Below are 23,819 nucleotides of genomic sequence, written 5' to 3'. Positions count from 1 at the left end.
GATTGAACTGAGCTCTGATCACATGATTTCGGTTGCAATAATTTAATAAAATTCGTCATATATTTTAATCAAGTCAATGCATATTTATTAATAAGAAAAATCGGTGAGCAAGCAACTACGCTTGTGTTATATACGCGCCTGTGAAATATATGTATGCATAAAGTTATTATTTATTTGATTATTAGAATTTATTATATTCAGCACTAAAATCATGTGTAAAAAAAACAGCTGGAGCTCTAAGTAACTGTCAGGGCCTACGGCTTCATGTTTAAAGTAGATAAGTAACACCGTTCGACAAATTGAAGGTCAAAGCATCCCCACGCAGAATGATGGTATTGTGTAGGAGTAAAAAGCCCCAAAGCCCCCTCGATTCATGGAGGCCCATTTTTCTTTTAGTGGTCACATTAAGTTTTCATATTTGTCTCTCAGGTAGTTTGTAAGTATTTTAAATAATGCCTAAAGTAGGCCACCGTAGCCGAATGGGTTGGTGCGTGATTACCATTCGGAATTCATAGAGAGAACGTGGGTTCGAATCTCGGTGAAACCAAAATTAATAAAAACATTTTTCTAATAGCGGTCGCCCCTCGGCAGTCAATGGCAAGCCTCCGAGTGTATTTCTGACATGAAAAAGCTCCCCATAAAAAGACCTCTCGAGCCGTTTGATACGAAACGAATACTCAGATAGGGTAACTCGCTGCCGTGTGAGCCGCACAAGTACAATTTTTTATAAGTTATTATAAGAACTTACAACTGCAGGTGTATGCCGATGATATCGACAGTTATGATTTTGTTGTAGTAAGAGACTTCGTTTATTTAGGAACTAGCATTAATACCGATAATAATGTCAGCCTTGAAAATCAACAGAGAATCTCTCTTGCCAACAATGCCAACAAGCGTAACTTTGGACTAAGTATGTAATTGAGTAGTAGATTACTTTCTCGATGAACTTAATTAAGTCTCCGTCGAGACTTCAAGTTTCTCTCACAGAAGCTTGGACGATGGCAATATCCGATGAGGTGTTCCTTGGAGTGTTTGAGAAAAAGATTCTACTAAAGATTTTTGGACCTTTGCACGTTGGTGGCTGCGAGTATCGTAGGCGATGGAACACTGAGCTGTATGAGCTTAATGGCTATATGGGCATAGTGCAGCGAATAAAAATACAGCGGCTCCGTTGGCTAGGTCATGTCGTCGGGATGGAGACAAACGCTTCGGCTCTGAAAATATTCTATGCTGTATCTCCTGGTTGTAGCAGAGGAAGAGCAGGGCCTCCTTTGCGTTGGAAAGATCAGGTGGAGAGGACTTGTCTTCACTTGACGGATCTAACTGGCGCCAGTTAGCACGAGAAAGATCAGACTGGCACGTTTTGCTAAACTTAAGAGGTTGTCGCGTCAATTAAGAAGAAGAATAAAAGTGACATTTAAGCTTACAAGCGTTGATGCTTGTTGTGAACAAACTTTCATTCAATAACGGTTGAAGGCCGAAATCTCCACTACACAAAGATTACATCAATTGTATTTATTAAAAATTTATTATTTGACTCATTTTCTAAGAATTCTAGTAAAGTACATGTTCCTAAAATTATTGAGAGCATCTTTGTTAGAGTCGAAAACGGCAAAAATGTCAAGTCAGTCAAATTGACGTCACCTTTGGTTACCTGCATGAGATAAGTGACTAAAGTTGCCTAAAGCTTTAAGGTTAATTTAGTAGGAATTGCATTTTATTAATATCTATTATTAGTACAAAGTCGTTTACTCTCCATTTAAAGTGTTATATGAATTTGATTATCACATCGCTGCACCCAAACGATATTCGTTGCAAAACTCTGTAGATAATAAATAGCACAAATATTCACAAAAATAATTAATAAAAAAATGTGTTCATATTTCATTTTCTCCGATGACACAAAGTGCTTAGCTAATGCATACGCAAGCGCATACATATATATGTTTATATTGTATAAGAGTACCTCCAACACCTAAGCATATGAGGATATATTTATAATATTTATAAAAAGCAAACAGGCATACATACTTTTGTGCGACACTATGCGATGGATATCGTGCATGCGAATATGCGATCATTACAAAAGTTGTATTCTATTCCTTTTGCATGCTTCCAATTTAATTCAATTCAATTCAGTTCATTTCAGTTAAGTTGGCTTGAGTTGAGTTGTTGTTGAGTTTAGTTCACAATGAAATGGAATCGCCAGAACGCTGGTTCGTTGGCTCGATTTCAAGCCATATATATCATTAATACAGACAATATAGGGCAAAGTATTACTTTTCTATGCGCTCCAGCTTTATTCCTGATTCTGAATAACATGCAAAGAAGATATGTATATGTATGTATGTGTGAATGCAAATCACTTATATGTTGGCACACATTTATGGCCATCCCTTATGCGGCGCTCTCGCAGTCCAATAAAGTTTTAAGCATGCGTGCGGACCGCAGCCGACAGAGGCAAATGTATGTATATATATTACATATATACTTTACATTCATATTATATGCACAAGTAGATATATGTGTGTGTATGCATATTCATAAATGCTAATATTTGAATTGAAGCTGTTGTCACACGCAAGCAGTGATCTCACGCATGCAACAATTTACATACACACAAAAACAAAAATGCAAGCGCTTTTTAATTCGAAACCACACTTGTTGTTGGGATACTTTAATTCACTTTCCTACACAAATTTTGAACATCTGCTCAAAGAAACACACTTTCTTGCATATGTATACATGTATTTTATGTAAATACATTAGGGTGGTCCAAAATATGTTGCTTTTTCCTGATACTACTACTTTACTGATTACTTATTTGCTGTACAGTTTATTTTTTTTTTTATTCAATATTGACCCGTAGTATATATAGTACATTAGGCGGCCGCCGGAGCCAAATGGGTTGGTGCTTAACTACAATTCGGAATTCACAGAGAGAACATAGGTTCGAATCTCGGTGAAACACCAAAATTAAGAAAAACATTTTTCTAATAGCGGTCGCCCCTCGGCAGGCAATGGCAAACCTCCGAGTATATTTCTGCGATCAAAAAGCTCCTCATAAAAATATCTGCCGTTCGGAGTCGGCTTAAAACTGTAGGTCCCTCCATTGGTGGAACAACACCAAGACGCACGCCGCAAATAGGAGGAGGAACTCCTGCAAACAAGCAAAAAGTGTGTACATGCCAATTATATATATATTTATATATATATATATACATTAGGGTAACCCACAAAAAAAAATATTTTTCCTGATACTACCTCCTAAATTTTTTCTATGACCAAAAATATTATTTTTTTTTATTTTTTATTTAATATTTACCGGTAGAATATATATCAGGGAGGTTTAGACAACATTTTTTCCTAATAGTACCCCTTAAATTTGTTCCATGAACAAAAAACTTTTTTTTATTTTTTTGTTTTGTTTAATATTTGTTTTTTATTTAATATTTACGTAGCCATAGGGCAAAATAAGTTTTCCTTAAATTTGGTATAAAATGAAATTATTAGTATTCTCTTTTAATTTTTTTTGCATATTTATGGAAAATATGGAAAAATATGGAAAAATAAATATGGAAAAAAATTATACTCTATGCTTTGTTAAAAAAAATAATAATTTAATGTCTATAGTTACCCAGAAACTAAGCTTAAAGAAAGTTTTTAAATCTCAATGATAAATGGTTTACGCAATTTAAAACCTTTAAAAAGAAATGCATAATATACTAATACTAATACATATATTATGTTATTAATACTTTCTTAAAAATAAAATAAATATTAAACAAATGAGTAAACATCAAAAAATAAGTAACATTTTGGAAGTAGCATCAAAAAAAATATTTTTTTGGGCCATCCTAATAATATACAAACTCATATATACATATTTGCTCATCAGACATGCATTTAATTCCATGCAGATAAATTTATAGTGACTTTTATAACTTTCAAATGAAAACTAATTATCCTTTTTATGAAAGTCATGCAGAAATACAAGGTGCTGCGAAATTAATCAACTAATTTTGTTTTGGAGTAACTTTTTTCAATAAATAAAAAAAAAATGCAATGGGAAATACAATAGGCACAGAAAACTATATGATCGGACAACGAATTCTGGTAGAGAAGACCAAAATGAAAATTTACGTGGATCGGCGATTTGAAAGTTTATCTGGATTTAATTTTAATTTAATTAAATTTGTCAAAGTTTTCTCTCTTTTGTATTATTTATTCGTATGGTAAATTGGCACAGGAGTCCATCTAATCCTCACGGTTTAGATATAGTACAGGGTGGGCCAAATAAGACCTACTAATGTAAAGCACAAATAACTTTTGAAATAATCATTTATTTTGGTTAATTGTTTTAATACATTGAATATATTTAATGGAAATTATGTATGAAATATTACATCAGACAAATGTCCACCACTTTCCTCGATACAAAGATTGGCTCTTTTTAACGCGGTTTCCATTACACCACATAATGTTTCTGGTTGAAGGCTCAGTATTTCGTCTCGAATATTTTGCTTTAGCTGTCTAATAGTCTCGGGTTTATTAAGATACACTTTGTGTTTTAAATATCCCCGTAAAAAGAAGTCGGGCGCAGTCAAATCTGGCAAACGAGGTGGCCAAGGGAAATCTGAATTTTTGGAAATCAGACGTTCGCCAAAACGTTTACGCAGCAGGTCCATAGTTTGCCTAGCAGTATGCGTAGTTGCTCCATCTTGTTGAAACCACAAATTAGGATACTATTCTGCCATTGGCTGCAAAAAGCTGTCAATCAATGTTCTGTAAGAAGCTCCTGAAATCGATTCCGGCGTTTCATCTTCATTTTCGAAGAAATATGGACCGATAACTCTAGTGGTCATAACACCGCACCAAACAGTACATTTAGATGGGTGCAACTGATGTTGGTGTGTTACCCTTGGGTTTTCAGAGCCCCACAACCTACAGTTTTGTTTGTTGACATAACCATTTAAATGGAAATGCGCTTCATCCGACATATGCCGATATTTACGCTGCGTTAAAACAGTTGATCGATGACAAGAATAGAAAAACTCTATAATTTTAACGCGTTGTGTTGTACTGTAAGGTTTCATAATAAATTTTCAACAATTCAATTATAACGTACAAAAAGAGAAAAATAAATATGTCAAAAAATAAAAAAGTTATTTGTGCTTAAAATTAGTAGGTCTTATTTGGCCCACCCTGTATGACGCGTTCAGCTGTTTTAGGAAAAAATAATAGGAAATTTTTTTTTGGGGAATTTTTTTTCCGATGGGTTTCTGTAAATTTGGTTTCAATTTTCAATGTTCAAAATTAGACCTTTGGTAAAAGAATATTTTTAACTCTTGCATATAAATAACTGAAAAATGTAAAAATATGGACGTGGAGAAGGTGGATCTTTTTTATTTAAACGATATATAATTTTTTTTTTTGTATTGATTGTTAAGATTATAGAATATTTTTATTCGCAAAAGTAATCAACAAATAAATACCAAAAATATGTATGTACATATATGTATTATGGTGTGCGCATCTACTATATACTTCCAACGCTTAACCAACCTTCTCCTTCAATTTGTGCTGTTTGTCTTGATGTTGTCCTAAGCATTTTTTATGCCACTTCCGAATAGCAGTTGGTTTTTATGAGGAGCTTTTTCATAATAGAAATGTATTTAGGGGTTTGCCATTGTCGAAGGCTACACTGCCTTCTCTACTGCAGCAAATCGACTACAGTTTTCTTACATTAACCAATATACGATTCTTCTGATATACACTACGTTGCAAAATTATAAACTATTTTTTTATAAGAATACACTTCATATCACCCCAAAACCAATATCACGTAAAACTTAAAATTTTGTACAAAATGTTTCAAATTTTTCAAATTTCCTCAAAACTTTCAACTTTTTAACCAGGATTTTTAGTATTTTTCTGGGCATTCAGTTTTATAGCACATTGAATTGTAGTATAACAGTGTACAAGTTTGAAATGACTGCAAAATATCGTTAATTTTTGACAATTTTTTTGCGCTGAGGTGTCACGTCTTTTCTTCTAAACAAAGTAGATGCTCGAAATTTGCATCCAGCGTGCAAATAATGTATTATACATATTTAGAAGTAGCGAATATGTGGCAGCGGAGCAGTGCACACTTAATAAAATAGTTAAAATCAGCTAATAAAAAAAAAACAAATACATATAGTTTGTGAAAAACAAAAAAAAAGGCAACTAAAAACTTCATTGCCATGGAGAAGGCTATTCTTGTGGACTACTTGGTTAGGCTACGAAATAGAAGAAGAAGTGGCAAACAGCAATTCCATCAAAACTCGGTACAAAAATACTTACTAATTATTCCTATTATTTATTGGCCGAGCGTGTTGATAAACTAAACAGAAGGCGCTACTGTAAAGAGAAATACTAATCGGTGCAGGGACAGGCTGTTAACATTTCCCGATAACATTTATGCACATACAAGCAGTGAAGAAAACGAAAGTGTAAGCGTGTAAAGAGCAGATAAATTTTAACAGGAAGTTCAAAAAACCACTTTAAGTACATCAAATTTAACACTGCTTATCGCATTAACCTCATAATTCCTTTCTGTGACTCAGTCAACTCATTAAGGGTTGTGCGGTATTGTACGCCTACTTATAAGCTGTTCTCTCTCTCTACTTTCACTACCTACTCTGTGGTTCTATAAAGATGCTGACTATTTGACAAAAAATAACTATTATTCATTTCTGCGCGTTATCTACTCTAATGCGGAGTTATCTTAAATATTTTTAATAAGTTAATCAGTGAAAGATAATTCCTTCGGCTATCTAAATACACTTCTAAAATTAACATGTGTTTTATAACCTTAAATTACCATGACTTCATTTTATTACATTGCACGAAATTAGAATATATTAAGCCGGGCATTAACATTTTCTATTTTTATTATTTTTATTTTTTTGGATTTACATATACCAGCCGCCTTATTTCCATTTAAGTTCACTTAAAGAACAACTTAATTTGCTTAATTGCTTTGTTGCGCCTACACGAAGCTTTTTCTTTCTGGTTTGCTGTTTTTTGTTTTGTTTAATCTATTTTTTTAATTAACTGTCATAATCTTCGCCAGCGAACGGCAGTTGACAATTTATGCACATGTTTCGTCTGCTTCGACGCTTTTAATTTACATACCAACAATAAAATGGTAATTTGTGTTTATGCCTAGAATAATAGTAGTTTTGTCGCACTTTTCAAAATAAAATAAAAAAATCTTTACAAGAGCAACAATTATCTATAATTTTCTTAAGCTTCCCATAAAGTGGCATTTCTCTCATTCCTCATCCTATTAACTGCAAATTAGTAACTATCAAAGTAAATAAAAATATAAAAAGCTATGCATTGTCTGTGGCTGTTATGGGCGTTAAGTTGTTGCTACGTAAATTTACAATTTAAATTCAATTAGAAAATCACAATTTCACGTTGAACTTTCATCTCAATGGAATAGATTCGCAAACACAAAAGTTACTTACAGTTACTTGTTTAGTACAAATGTATGTGCATACACACTTTCCCAGCTGGAAGTTGCTTACTTGAGTCAGCTGTAAAGTTTATTACTATGTTTGTGCTGGACTTCTTCTTCTTATGCATTTCAATAAACCTGGTCGTATGGCGTCAATGGTGGCTTGAATATTGACTTGCAAGGCTTAAAGAGTTGCAGGTTGCATGACTTAGCGTATCCCCATAAACAGTCAGCATGGCTCCATAGTGCTCGGCATTCACCGTAACGACAGCTCAGTCCTCATATGTGGACTAATGCTGCCATCAGTGCTCTATGAACTTTACAAATAGGTTTGGTTTTTTTCTTCAAATTAAATTTCCACAATTTGGAAGCGTTGTTCTGGAGTTAAACGATTCATGATGACTTGCCAAGCCTTACAGGGTTTGATTGAAAAGTAATGAGCCTTATTTTTTTAAGCAGTTTTATTAAACCTTTTGGCTTATATAACTAATATTCTTCAAAATAGGACCCTTGAGCGTCAATACACCACTGCTAGCGGTGCAGGAAACATTTTTTAAACTCATCCGCCGGAATCGTGTTCAATTCGGCTGTCACAGTTTTTTGGATCGCCTCGATGGAGTTGAAAGGCCTCCCCTTCAGCTTTCTTTTCAGGCGCGGGAACAAGAAGAAGTCCGGAGGGGACAGGTCTGGGCTGTAGAGAGGGTGGGAAAGCACCGGAACCCCCATCTTAGCCAATGCAGAGGTGCAGAGGAAGGCGGTGTGCGCTGGCGCATTGTCGTGATGAAGGGTCCAATTGTTGACGAGGTCGGGCCGAACCCGGGCGACGTGGTTTTTCAGCCGAAGGAGCACTTTTTTGTAAAATGCCGCGTTTACAGTGCTTCCTGGAGGTACAAACTCCTTGTGGACGATGCCTCGAGAGTCGAAAAAGATTGATCGAGTAACGTTGCTCCAACGATCGCTGCATTTTCACCACTGCAAACTCCTAACACACTTTTAAAACAGCTTTCACGCGCGGAGCTATGTTGACTGCGCCGCTGTTGCCAGCGAACTGGGGCCGGTTTTTAGTGGAAGGGGAAGGTCCAACGATCATTTTCCCCCACCAGCCGATTCGGTTGATCGCTTGGCAGACGCTCCGCGCGGGAAGGCTCATTACTTTTCAATCAAACCCTGTACTGAACAGAAATGTCAACAGAGTTTGTCGTTTTCAGCACTCAAACTATAGTTATAGATAACTATAGTTCTCATGCAGCTAAAAAACTCCCGATACAACGCGATACATTGATGGAAATCTTTACTCAGGCTAAAATGTATGTGATTTTCAAACTAAGTCTCAAATCGGCTGATCAAAGTAGATATAAAATAAATCAAATAGAATTTTGTGTAAAATGAAAAAGCAAAAATAAAGGAAACCTATGGTTTTGATGTTTCAGTTCTCAGTTCTTTCGTTTTCGACTCAAGTTAAAAGTCAACCCCTTATGTTAAATAAAGGAGTATGGGAAGGAAATATAAATATAAACGTCCTTTAAACAATCACCCCAGCTAAGCAAAGGAATCATAAAATACTCTTTTATGAGGTATAAACCTTCCTATAATGGAGCTTTTTCTTCATAAATTACCTCTTTTTAGAGTCCTAAATGAGCAATTTTTCGTTTTTTCTGCAATGCAAACATTACGCAACCAGCAAATCCATTTGGCAAAATAATAAATTCGATTCCAGCTTTTTCCACATTCCGTTAAATAGTTACCTAAAAGTTGTGATTACGTGGCAGTGCCGCAACTCAAAAACACCTGTTTTTCCATCACAATACAACGATTAAAATTCTGCAACGAAAAATCCAAACTTATCAATCAACTGTTTTGTGATTACTAACGAAGCAGTTTGAGCTGTCGAATGGAGAAATATTAGCACGTGCGTGATGACATAGACATAAAAATTAGTTGAGAAAACAAAAATGTGTTTGCAGAGATGACAAATTTTTAAAGATTAGTAGTTAAGAAACATATCATATGGTCATTTTAAAAAGCGGATAAGTTTTAATAGGAATTGAGAAAGTGGTTTAGAGCCAGTGTACTCTTTTAACGCATAAAATGCGCCTTAGTAATCGAGCCGATAGGATATTCTTAGCTTTTAAGTGCTTTTTAATTCAATTGAGAAAAGTTACCTAACACCCGATTTTTATTTAAGAAATAAAGTGAGATTTACCTACTGAGCCGATAGACTATTCTTTAAAACTTCTATTTCTGAAAGCACTGCAAAACAGTAAAAATCCATCATCATCATTGTTTCATTCAATCCCTAGCGGGACCTAGGGCACCAATAACACCTACGGGCCATCTCTTTCAATTACGGGATAACTCCGTCACCTGCTTCCAGCTGAACCTGAGTTGAGCCTTCTCGCGATCTACAGTTATTTTCCAGATTTCTCTTGACCTGCCAAGCTTTCTTCCTTTCGTTGTGAGTGGGTTCTATTCCATTGCCTTCTACGTTATATTGCAGCTTTCCTCGCGTAAAGTGTCACCAATCCACTTCCATTTATATCTTATAATCCAAGTGTCTAGCGGCTACATGTTTGCTTTTTCGAGCAATTCCTTGTTTTGCATTATTTTTGGCCAGAAAATTCGGAATATAATTAGACAGCGGTTGACAAAAACTTGTAAGCGATGATTATAGAAGTAGATCTACTATATAGCAGTACCGACAGCACATTTAACTTGAAGAGCCTAACCTTTGAAGTGGAATTTAAGTTGTTGTTTCACTATACAGACTACAATATCCCGAATGTTCCTCCGGCTTTTTTGATTTGGGAGCGTATGTCTACATCCGTGCCACCGCCCGGGGCAATTTTGCTGTCGAGGTAAGTCAATTTCTCTATTGTTTCGATAGGGTTATCTACAATCTCCATACATCTTATTTGCCAGACTCATCACCTTCGTCGTGTCAAAATTAATTTTATGGCCGGCAGACCTACCTTCCCTATGAAGCCGGGAACCCATTTTCTTAAGTTCGGTTAGGCGATTTGCCAAGGGTATATGTCGTCAGCGTAATCGATGTATTGTAGCGTGCTAGACATCGTCCATTTAAGACCACAGTTGTAAAGAGGGCTTAAGGCTGCTTCGGGGACGTTTCCTATTAGGTAGGTAGGTAGGGTGGTTGTCGTAAGACACACTTAGACCTTCGGCAGGTCCATTGTGATACCACTGGAGTTTATCCTTACTCTACGTGTTCCCTTTCAAACCATCCGGTTGCTTTAATAAACGAGCAGAGCTTCGTTAGTTTTAGATGGGCTATATCCGCTACATCGGTTAGAAATGCTGTATCGAGGGTGCGCAACCTTCTCCTAGCTAGGCTTTCACACTCACATAAAAGGTGTCTGACTGTTTCCTCTTCTTCTGTATTTAGACAGCTTCTACAGAAATCGAAGTAAGGTAGTCCTAACCTTCTAGCGTGGCTGCCTATTACACAATGACCTGTTAATACACCTATCATTTTTCTTATAGATTCCCTGTTGAATCTTAGCAAGATCTTCGATCGACCGCTGTTCCAGTTCGGCCATGTCTGTCTGCTTAGTTCGCATGTTGTGAGGTTTTGCCAGATTGTATTTACCTTTTTGATGGTTTCCCTGTCTATAAGTAATTTACAAGTGGCTATAGGCATGGGTATCAGCACCTTATCCGGTTCGAGATCGAGCGTCTCCTATTACTAAGAGGAATAACACGGGTGACAGAATAGATCTCTGACGAACTCCGCTTCGAACTACGATTGGCTCCGATAGCTTACCCTAGCGCCATAATAAATTATTTTAATTATTGAAATTATTTCTTCGAGAACGGCGCAGGGCAACCCACATACAGTGTGCCTAAGCTTTTTCAAAATCTATGAACATCAAATTAAGGTCGGCTCTGAACTCTGCGCATTGTTCGACAACAGCGTTTATTGGTCAGTAAAAAAGGATACTGCTAGAAAACCAGTTTGGGCGCAGTAATAATAAACGACTGGTAAAGTTTGCGAGTAAAGCCAGCTATTCTTCATTTACATCAAGCTGTCTACTTCTACTTTACTTGACTTTAAACCTGATTACAAATTTTAATGGATACATCAACTAACCAACAGTTCAACAAACATTTGAATGTATAAGGATAGTTTATCGATATGAAAAAGATGCGTTGTAATATTAAAGATAATTTGGAAAGATTACCCGATTTACTAAAACCCTAATTCTGGTAATAAAACAAAAAAAATCTTTAAAAAATATTCCATCAATTCAATGACCGAAGCTGGTCTAAATATTTATGTGCTACCGATTTCCTGTGGGGTGACTTGCTATTAGAATACTAACTTATATGCATAAAACCAAACCACTCATACTAATGTGCATTCCATACACCATCAACACTCCTACTCACATCCATCACTCAGTAAGTACGGCTCGACGCAGTCAATTGAGCTAGATTAAGCGTTCGGCCGCCATGAATAGCTCCATACACAGCACTGACTAGGCGATTTCTGCTGGCTGGAGCATCTTTTTAATGATAAACATATTTGAGAACAGATGTATTCTAAATGTGTATATATGCATGTGTGAATATATGTCCGTTATGTATGCATGCCAGAAGACGTTCTTTCAGCTGTCAATTAGCAATTCTAATATCTGCTCGACTTATCTTCCAAACAAATCACAAAAGACGCAGATGTATGCAATTCACAAAAGCCCCAAGCTTGTGAAACTTGAGTTGATGGACCACTAGTTGATAGACCACTGTTGCATACAGATATTTCTCAAATATATGTACGAATGTGATTGTGTGTGTGTGTGTGTTTGTGTATGGGCGCTAGACATTGTAATAAGTGGATGGGCATTTTGATAAATATTTGATTTGCGGCTTGTCTGCTATGAGATTTACTGAAATTTAAAGGCAGTTGTTGTAGTTGTATTGCAAATGTTGCAAATGAAATTGTCTTGTAATTATAAGTCATTTGAATGACTTTAATGAACAATTATTCAATGAAGAGTTTACTTTTTACAACCAATTGGAGAGCAGGAGCTTACGAGCATAAGAATGCTGACGATTGTCGGAACAACAATTAAATTAGATTTGTAGAGAAAATTGAAAAACATGACACAAATTAATGTTAGTAAAATGTGCTGTCTAGTTGAGCCAGACAAAATTAGATTAAGTACAAGAGGGCTTACGTGGCTTCGTCGTCTAGAAGAAAGGCAGGATAAATAGAGTTTTCTTTTGTGCGGATCACATAAAAGGAGTCACAATAAACTGCAAGTTAAATAATTTCGCACTGGTTAAAAACATTTAAAGGCGTTTTTCTCGAAACAGAATTTTCTAAAACGGCTGCTATTAAAACCCGATATCGATAAAATGTTATATGGCATAATCTCTACTTATACACCCGGCGACAAAATGATAGCACATCTACATTTTGAGCAATTTTGACTATATTTCATTCGTTTACTTATTTTTTGAATGTTCGTTATTAATTTTCTTTTTTTGCGTTCAAATATAGGTAAACTTTCTGTAAGGTGGGGGGTCATTTTTCCCAAAATCACTTTCCCAAAAAAATTTTTTCCCAAATTTTTTTTTCCCAAAAAATAATTTTCCCAATATTTTTTTTTCCCAAAAATATTTTTTCCCGCTTTATTGTTTTTTCCCGAATGCATGTTTTCCCAAAATAACTTTTTTCCAATAGATAGCTTTCCCGAACAAATACTACTGAAATTAATTTTTATTATTCTACTATTTCACATTTTTCGACGATTCCGACAATATGAGTGTATATAATAATCAAAAATCATATACTTAAGTAATCGAAAAAGATTCGAAAAAGTTTTTCAATATACATTTTTCAATTCGGATAAAAAGACAAGGTAACGAATGTATCCAACTTCACTCATATAAACAAGTTTTTTCACGTCATTCTTTTCGTGTCAAAATTTCATGAGCCAAAATTTGCTGCCTAAAGTCAAAATTTCTAATTATGGCGGAATTAATTGAATGCAAAAAATCATTTCTTTTCAAATAATAAAAAAAGTACTCGCCCATTCATTGCAAATGTATATGCGATATTTTACAGACGAACGATATTTTGGGAAAAATATTTTATGGGAAAATTTATTGGGAAATTTTTAGTTTGGGAAAAATGGCATTGGGAAAATTATTTTTTGGGAAAAAAAAATTTGGGAAAAAATTTTTTTGGGAAAGTGATTTTGGGAAAATTGTACCCCAATCTTTCTGTAAAAAAATCCAAAATAGGCAATCAAAAACATGCTTTACACAACACCTTAATGTGTTCATAGTATGCAAAATATCCTTTCAGTGATGGCATAATTGAATGAAATGGCATCTTTTTAGTTGGACCACATACCTTATTCGACCGTCTGAACTTGAAACCACCACAGTTTAAGCCCATCTACAGCATTGGCTAGTAATGATTGGTGGCTTAAAAGTGTGAAAGTGATGCCTAAATGCGATCATAAGAAAGCCTGGTTAGAGCCAGAGCCTTAATCAACTGATTGAAATCTCACATTTTCGAGCTACTGACGTGGACTGATAAACACAGTAGACTTAGTTTGTTCTATTTCATAATAAACTAAATCGTGATTTGTATTACCAAACTATCACACAAGGTCTGTCAAAAGAGACTTTCTCTGGCTATTTCACACTTACATTGTAAAAATTCATTTAAGATCTCTGAGATTTCAGTCCTAAGAGTTCAATGCTTTTCTTTCAAAAATTCTCATAAATTTTTTAATTCGACATAGTCTGATTTGCGGCCTATTTAAGCGCAGAGGCAATGAGCTATCGAACTAAGTGAACAGAAATATCTCATATCTCCTCTCGATGATCGGGTCGACGATCAATAGTTCTGGCTGCATGCTATCTTCGCCCGCAGCTTTGTTGCGTTTTTAATTGCATTCTTAATCTTCGCTAGACTAGGGCAGGATGTTGTTATTTTGTTGCTGGTTGTTGTGCTGCCCACTTCAAAGCTAGATTCACTGCTAACATTACTCTTAGCTTCAAAGTCTTCTTTCCATCTACGGATCTGGTCATCATTGTAGGTCAGTAAAGCACTATTCATATTTCTGATCGGCTGATTACTACTACACTGCTGATTAGATCACCGGCCAATACTATGTGGTACAGCTGTCTCATATTGTTTACCCCAGCTGTCGCTTTGGCATTACAATCAAGATTTTCAAAGAACTTTCTTTTATTGTTTCTAGCCGACATTTAATATTTGTATAGAAACTGGGGGTCATACTAACTCCAGAATTTATGTACAATCGATAGATGTTAGGATTCATGTGTTAAAAATAATAAAGTTATTTTGCTATTGACAATCATAACGGTCTAACTCCATGATTTCTTTTCTTTTTAACGGAATTGATTACTTGCACGTATGCTAATTCAAGTTTGTTTTGAGCTAAAATACATCCAACGTATATATTTGAAGGTACTTAAAATCTCAAAAATCTCTTTTGAAGGGTTACATGGGTTTCGTTGGTTCAAAAAATCGATTTATTTTTTTTTTTTGCTAATTAATTTCAGCAATATCTCAGGAATGTGATCTTAAATTTTCAAGTCGATCCGAATAATAAATTCGGAGATACAGCCTTTGGAATGAGTGCGCTCCAAGCCACTTTTATTGTTACTCAAACTTTAAAGGCGTTTTTCTCGGAACTGTGTTTTCAAAGTCGGTTGTCAAATGTTCTCGAAAACTACTCAACCGATCTTGAGGAAATTTTACACAGGTGTTCGAAATACAATTTACTCGGGCTTGAACGAAGGATTTTGTTTTTTTTTTTTCAATTACAACTATTTAAAAAAAAAAACTGGCAGGCAAATTTGACCGAAATTTTCATTTTTTTGGAAAAATGTCTGCCAAAATTCCAATTTTTACTTTTTTTCTTTCCTTCGTTCAAGCACGAGTTTATGGTCTTAACTAAAACACTTATTTTTGTTTTTTCATTTTTGATGAGCCTTTCAGGAGTTATGCTGACAACGCGGACGCACCTTTTTTTCGAGGGGTCACCGGAAATGACGTCACAATGGAGGAGTTTTAAGTTTTTTTTTTTTTTTGAAAATTTCAGAAATTATTCTTTAAACATGTAATATAAGACAGAAAAAAGTTTGAGTTAAATAAATAATTTTTTACATAGAAAAAAAAAATATTGAAAATAGACCTTTTTTTACCCGACGAAACCCACGTAACCCCTTAAAAAATATAGCTGTAGAAAACTTCAGAGAAGTCTGGTCGACTCGAAGTCACTATTTACGGGTTAAAATGCGGAATTTTTGTTTAATTCTTAACGTTTGCTTTTGATAACCGACAATTGATATTTAGCAACAGCTGATTCATGGCTTTCTTCACACTCCCACATTTTCCTTTGCACTGCCACTAAACAAAGAATATATGAGAGTAAATTTGGAATATTAAAACAAAATATATTAACTCAAATGTGGTACGGTTTTTGACTGGAAATAAAAAGCAATATTAATGAATATCAGCTATCTGGTGCAGACACAAAAATTATCAAGCTTTCCACCACATTATTTATAAATTATTTTCTAAGTAAGCCAGGAAATGGAAATCAAATGCAGGTATCACAATGGGCCTTAAGGCTACCGAGTGTCTTGTTTTAGGCAAGCGACGTGGCTAACCTAACCTACTCAGTAAGCCAATAAAAAGACAGTTTCACGAAAACGTAATGTTTATTTGTATGAATACCCCTATTGTATAATTTTAATTTTAATAATATTATAGCAGACAATCTATAAAAATAAGTCAACTTATTATCAGAGCTAGTAACAAAAACTTTCACAAAATAATATATGGAGTTAGACATTTCTTACAGTTAATGCCATTAGTATAGTAAACAATTAAAAGTAACTTCAGTAGACAGCGAAAGCAATTTCGTTGCCAAAATTTCAAAATTATTGACATTTTCTCGCTTTACAGACATTTAAAATAATTTTTGTAAGAGATTGAAGCGGAGAAAAGTTACAGAACAGAATTCGATGACGATGACGGTAAACGAGGAGTTTATGAAAGAATTGAATCGCCAAATAAAGCGGCGACCCGAGGCGGATGCTAAGTACAGACGGTTGTATCGCAATGACAGACGTTCATTGTAGCTATAAAAAAATACGTGAAAATTTCAAAACTAGAAACTACACTAATTTGTTTTTTAATGCATTTTTGTACATAATAAACATCGGTTTACCCTTTTCAGACGCTATGAGGAGGATTCGGAGAATGCCTGGAACTGTGGCTCGTGGTTCGAGTACTTGCTCATTGTCATACTCTCGACCATTTTGTTGGTGGGCGTATTAGTGCTCACTCTCTTCTGGATACTCTTCTATCGCGGCGGCTTTGCATGGTCGGACAATCCAACGTTGCAATTCAATTTGCATCCCACCCTAATGATGGCGGGCTTCATAACGCTATCGGGATTTTGTAAGTAAAAACCAAGACAATGCGTTACTTTTTTCTTTGTAATTATGAATTTTATATTAATAATTCACTATTCATTTGTTTGTGCTTGCAGCAATTTTGCTCTATCGTCTATGCCGCTGTTTGAAACACATTTATGTTAAGCTGATTCATATGTTCTTTCACGCCTGCGCCATACCGTGTGTGGCTTTGGGATTTCTGTCCGTCTTCGATTCGCACAATTTGTCGGAGCCGCCTAAAGTGAATTTCTACAGTTTGCATTCGTGGTTGGGTTTTGTCACCATGGGAATGTTCGTGCTGCAATTCGTTGTTGGATTCTTCAGGTATGAACACATACATGCGCAACTAATATAACTGCAAGTACATATACATAGACACATGCATCTATATTTTTACTCCACTGGCAGTTGCAGCAATGCTCGCATAAAATTTTTCAACATCTGCCTAATTTGCTGTGGGGATTTTTTCCTATTTTTCTTTGCGCAGTTGATTATTGCTTCAATTTGTTTTATCTCTGGTATCTGTTTTTTCTTGCAGTTTCTTGGTATTGCTATGCTGTGAGAATCGCACCTATAAGTGTCGCAGCATTATGGTTCCGGTGCACGCCAGTTTCGGTCTAGCGAATTTTATGTTGGCAATCGCCACTTGCATCACTGGCCTGGTGGAATACGAGCGTCAGAATGCGGGTGATGCTGTTTTAAGGTAAACAGTTTTTTGAGAAATATACGAGTATAAGTAAATACGAGTTTTCAAGGCGTGAAGACAAAAAGTTATGACTAAATTCTTCATTTGAATTGCTTTTAAATAGAAAAAAATTAGAAAAATATTTGATTTCTGAAGAATAAAGACCCTTAATTTTTTTTTTTTTTTTGAAAAAACATTTTATTTTTGAAGAACAAGTTTATATACAATAACTTAATTAATTTTTTTTTTAGAACAAAATTTGAGAACTTAAAATGATGCTACAAAACAGAAATATTGTTGCAATTACGAGTATTATTTTTTTATTAAAATCTGATAGATAATTTCATGCCATTTATTTTTTTCAATATGATATCCGCAGCTACAGGTTACATGGCCCTATCGATCAGTCCAAGTTTTGACCACTTTTTCCAATAAATTTTAATAATAAATCTTAATGAGCCCAATGAGCAAAAGTTCGACACAAACGATGATCATTTGGCTTCAATTTTTGCACGAGCTGCATTTTTTTTCTCACGTAATCCAAGACCCTTACGTAAAGTTTTACGCGCAGTTCAAGGACAGCGGCCAACAAGTTGAGAACGATGACAAATCGGCAATCTTCTTCAACTCTTCGTTCTATGAACTTCGCAGACAGATTAGTATTTTCAAAGCGAATTTCCTCAATATGGAAGCATTGTCCGACGTTAAACGATTCATGATGACTTGTTGACCCTTACTGAAGAGAAATGTCAGCACAGTTTTCTATTCTCACCCATAGTTATCGTTATCGATAGTTCTCATTCAGTTAAAAACAGTTGCCGATATCATTTTTTTTTTGCAATCAATTATTGTCTAATAGCTTAGATTTTCAAAATGTGTAGTTGTTGTTGTTGTAGCAGTACACTTAAGGTGTAGTCATTACAAAATGTTCAGGATGCTGCCTACTTTTTAAAAAATTTACTTTATTTTCGAATTTTTTTTGTAATTTCGAAAAATATAACTTTGTTTCTATATTTTCTTTGTATATACTATTTAATTTTATTTCAATTTTTTAAGGAAATAAAGAAATTGTTATTTTCTTATCAAGAAATTATTTCCTTTAAAAAAACATTAAAAAAAATTTTCTTTTTAAATAATAAATCAATTTAATTTTATTTTCATTTTTTTTTATTTGTCTTTGATTTTTTTTTTTGCAATCAATTGATATCTAGCATGCGTAGTTTCCCAAAATATCTTATAGTTAATGGAAGCTGTCCACTTTTTAGTTAATTTTCTTTAGTTTCGAGCTTTTTGTTCGAAATTCGGAAAATTGCAACTTTGTTTCTGTATTTTCTTTGTAGCTAAATTTATATCTATTTCGCCATCGAAATATAAGAAAAAATTTTTTTGCGTTCAACAAATGTTTAAACTTCATGCAATGTTACATTATTAAGGTCCTGATGTGTAACAAAACATATTTATGCGATGAAAGGAGGGGGGGTGGAGGAGGAAGTATTAAATTAAATTACGAATAGTTATTTAATACTTCCTCCTCCATCCCTCTCCCTTCATCGCATAAATATGTTTTGTTACACATCCGGACCTTGAACTAATTCCAAACATTAAAGTTCTTACGTTATAGTCAAATCTCAAGCTGATCTCTATCTTATGACAATGTTTACTAGGGTTTTAGTTGAACCTCTGTTGTTAAAAACTCATTTATTTTACTAGAAATATGCACAAATAGCTTTAAACTTTTCCTTTCTAAAAGGCTAAAACTTAGTGTACACTTCTTTGGTGGAACAATTTTAATCCCCAGTTTGAACTTGCGAGTTCGTCAAAAGAGCACACAGAAGGGGAAAATATTCTTCAAAAAGGCCATGTTTAACCAGAGATTAACATAAATTAAAAAGTTTCAATAAAAGAGGAAATTAAAAAGTCACTTCCACTGCGTTACTGCAAATTGAATTTCCTTGGATCTTACACTTTTCAAAATATTAAATTAAATTTTACTTTCGCATTTGAAATTTTTTTATTGCTCCTATCCATAATAAAAAAAATATATGTGACCTGGTCTACGAAAAGGTACCTTACGTGCGAAAACAAGTTTTCGAGAAAACAGCAGTTAAAGTTTAAACTTCTAAAAACCCTTGTAACTTTTTTAAATATAAATATTTTTCAATCCGGTTTGGGTTATTTTATTCAGCATAGATCACAGTATCAATAAAGTTACAGAAGCAGTGAAAAACATTTTTTTATATGTAAATAAATAAGAAAAAGTTAATGCAAATCGCAGAAATCGTTTTAAAAAATAAGTTAGCTTTTGTACCGACATCCATGCCAAAAAAAACTTATAAGACCCGGTGACAAAAATTTTTTGAAAACAGACTTCAGTATCATATTCATTACACCTCAGCCTGTCCAGGAATGGTTCAGTTTTTAATTTGCACAAATTATTGTCTTCGTTATTCTAATTTGTATCATGACAAAAAAATCAGTCTTTTTCGTATTTGTACTTTTCTTTTTTTTTTACTTTTAACAAACTTTTAAACAAATTATGACTTTCTGGTTTTCACCATTTTAAAGAGCCTTTCACACACTATTCGAATCAACAAAAAAGTGAAAAAAGATTTTTTGACACGTAAGGTACCTTTTCATAGACCAGGTCACATATCTTGGATTAAAAAAAATTTGAGTTTGGATCGAATTTGGAAAATCCATGTTCTTCACTAGGCCATTTAGGCCAATTAGTTTTTCTGCGGCAGCGGGGCACCGCGTAATATTTAATAGGACTATGAATAAGTTCGTTTCGGTTTTACAACAGATGGCGTAACTTGATTATTATTCCATCGATCCACATTTCCAAACATTCATTGGAGAGCTACTGTCGTAAGGCACAAACGTCAGTATAAGTTTTTTATTTGAAGCGTAAACAACAATATTTTTACCACACTTGAAAAATTCGAATTTCGTGCCAAATAATGTGTTTTTGCGGGGAATTCTTCTTCATTATTTTAATATGAAGAAAAAAGCAGCCGAAAGTCATCGTATCTTGGTGGAAGTTTATGGTGAGCATGCTCTATCTGAGCGAACGTGCCAGAAGTGGTTTGCACGCTTTAAAAGTGGTGATTTTGGCTTGGAAGACGAAGAACGCGAGGGTGCGCCGCCAAAGTTCATGGATACCGAATTGGAGGAATTGCTCGATCAAGATCCGGCTCAAACGCAAGAAGAGGTTGCAAAAACTTTGGGAGTTGATCAATCAACCATTTCCAAACGTTTAAAAGCCATGGGAATGATCCGAAAGGTAGGCCATTGGGTGCCGTATGAATTGAAGCCAAGAGACGTTGAACGCCGTTTTATGGCATGCGAACAACTGCTTCAACGGCACAAAAGAAAGGGTTTTTTGCATCGAATTGTGACTGGCGATGAAAAGTGGGTCCATTACGACAATCCAAAACGTCGGGCAACGTATGGATACCCTGGCCATGCTTCAACATCGACGTCGGCGCAGAATATTCATGGCCTGAAGGTTATGCTGTGTATCTGGTGGGACCAGCTGGGTGTTGTGTATTATGAGCTACTGAAACCGAATGAAACGATTACGGGGGATGTCTACCGACGACAATTGATGCGTTTGAGCCGAGCACTGCGAGAAAAACGGCCGCAATACGCCGATAGACACGACAAAGTTATTTTGCAACATGACAATGCTCGGCCACATGTTGCACAAGTGGTCAAAACATACTTAGAAACGCTCAAATGGGATGTCCTACCCCACCCGCCGTATAGTCCAGACCTTGCGCCATCCGATTACTATCTCTTCCGATCGATGCAACATGGCCTGGCTGACCAGCACTTCCGTAATTACGATGAAGTCAAAAAATGGATCGATTCGTGGATTGCGGCAAAACCGACCGAATTTTTCACAAAGGGAATCCGTGAATTGCCAGAAAGATGGGAAAAAGTAGTAGTAAGCGATGGACAATATTTTGAATATTAAATTTGTAACCATTTTACGTCAATAAAGTTTCAAATTTCGAAAAAAAACCGCACGAACTTATTCATAGTCCATTAGTAATTGAATATTTGTCACTCTTGTTAAAATTTTGAAATTTTTTAACTTTTTTTTAAGTTTCTAGCAATATATTTTTATTATCTTTAAATTTTCATGGCTCCAAATCTTACATTTGTTAGATTTCCTACTTCTAAAAATTTAACAAAATTGCGTACCTATAAAACATTTTAATTTCTATTATCATATTTTTCAAAAAAATAGAAAAGAAAAGATTTTTCTTAATTTTTTATTCTCCTCAATCGATATTCTTTCTTTTTCTTAAATGTCAGCCTTTTCAAAACTTAATGTTAATTAATTTTATGATGCTTTATTATAAATAGTTTTAAGTAATAAACGATCAACGATGACTCAAATCACAATATTTTTTTCTAACTTATATGTTTGATTTCTGTAAACTACACGTTTTGCACACATATTTGAGGAAATTTGTGAAATAAATAAAAAAGTATTTCTTGCCTACAAGATTATGAAAAAAAAAAATTAAATATGAAGTTAAATAACAAGATTTTTTGGTTCTTGAAAATTCAAAACTACTAAATATTTATAGCGCATATACAAATTTCTTTCTTTCTTTCCCAATTCTTGTTCTTCACAGCTCACGCAACTCCGAAATCGAGCACTACATTATGAACTCACTGGGTATCGTCTTGGTTGCCATTGGTATCATTGTCTCGGTCGCTGTGCGACGATCGAATGCACCAGCCACTGCCAAAGTCTACGTCACCGAACGTTGCTGAATACATTTATAAATTTAATTAGAAATCATTTTGTTTTTTTCTTTGGAAAGCTGTTAATGCGACTAAACTTGAAAAAAAAAATTTAATAAAAAAATAAATGGATAAGATTTCTGTTGAGCAAAAGCAATGGAAATCAAATTTATTTTCTAATGTTTATGCATAAGTGAACTACTTAGAGCAAAAAACCGAAATATTTAATGAATTTCGAAAAAATTCCACTCCTTATCTAAATATATTCTAAAATTTAATTTTTACAGCAAAAACCTGCCAAATCGTCAATGATTATTTTTTTTCTATAGACAAACAAACAGTAATCAGTGAAAACCCACCCAAAGGCCAAATGCGAAAAATGCAATGCAGGCGCGGATAAATGCATAAAATAAGAATAAAAAAACAAATACCAAAATATACCACAATGAAGCACAAATTATTGCAATTAAAAAAAAAAATGAAAATCAAAATTTGAAATAATCAACAATTTCATAAAAAATAATCAAAAATTAGTAGTCAAAATTCAAATTGAGAATCAAATATTTATCATAAATAAATACACACGTACATACATATGTAATTAAAACGAAAAGCATCGTATCGCTAAGTAGCCCAGTATTTGCAGTACTCATACGACATGTCGTCCACAACGATTATTATAAATAAAACAAAGCAAAAATATTGGCAAAGCTCCCTCGGAGCAAGAAAACAGAAAATACTATATGCATACATATGTAAAAGTTAAATTAAATTAAAAATTGTGTTTTATGAAAATTCCAAAAATCATTAAATTTTAAGTCATAAAAGTAGTTGAAGTGTTTCTTTTTTTGTTTTTGTTTTTATATGACTATATTCAGATACATTTATTATAATAAAAGCATAATAGCATGCATGCATCCTGCTGTGTGCTGCTAAAACTGCTAAAACATACATACATACATACTTATACATTAATCTAAGCAATATATAAATACATGAAAATATTTCAATTGAATACCAATAAAAATAAAAGTCCCTTTTGTAATTTAAATGTAAAATATGGTTTATCAATTTTTGCGGAATGTGTTCATAGGCTTATTATAGCACAACAACAAATTGAGATTGGAACAGAAAAGCGGGTTTATGACTACTGAAAGTATTTGCTGCGTAGACGTGGACCATTTTTGTATAATAAAGCATGTCTCAATTTTTTTAAATAGGGTCAAAGATGGCAAATTTTTGACATATAAATCTATAAATAATATTACGGTCAAACTTCGTAATAAGTCGTGTTTTAATACAGATATTATTCTGAACGTTCTTATTTTCTGTTCTTCACTTTTCTTTATAGCATCAATTTGGCCATTTACTTTATATTATAAGTTATCCAAAAAATCATGT

General features: G+C 34.3%; 1 protein-coding gene across 6 annotated transcripts in view; it reads left to right on the top strand.

Moving 5' to 3' along the window:
* Nucleotides 1–23,462, top strand: part of LOC128866060 (uncharacterized) — a 108,414-nt gene extending 84,952 nt beyond the window's left edge. For 3 of the 6 annotated variants that reach the window (XM_054106549.1, XM_054106548.1, XM_054106547.1), the window contains 5 exons: nucleotides 16,479–16,623; nucleotides 16,753–16,976; nucleotides 17,068–17,296; nucleotides 17,511–17,675; nucleotides 22,307–23,462. In XM_054106549.1, the coding sequence (XP_053962524.1) occupies nucleotides 16,538–16,623; nucleotides 16,753–16,976; nucleotides 17,068–17,296; nucleotides 17,511–17,675; nucleotides 22,307–22,448 (846 nt within the window). In that variant the 5' untranslated portion in view covers nucleotides 16,479–16,537 and the 3' untranslated portion in view covers nucleotides 22,449–23,462. The remainder of the gene's footprint in view (nucleotides 1–16,478; nucleotides 16,624–16,752; nucleotides 16,977–17,067; nucleotides 17,297–17,510; nucleotides 17,676–22,306) is intronic. The other 3 variants (XM_054106546.1, XM_054106551.1, XM_054106550.1) reach the window with 1 other exon arrangement.
* Nucleotides 23,463–23,819: the final 357 nt, after the last annotated feature.

The sequence above is a fragment of the Anastrepha ludens genome, chromosome 6 (genome assembly GCF_028408465.1).
Source record: "Anastrepha ludens isolate Willacy chromosome 6, idAnaLude1.1, whole genome shotgun sequence".
NCBI lineage: Eukaryota > Metazoa > Arthropoda > Insecta > Diptera > Tephritidae > Anastrepha > Anastrepha ludens.
The sequence above is the reverse complement of the archived record's forward strand: the minus strand, read 5'-3'. Positions and strand labels throughout refer to the sequence as shown.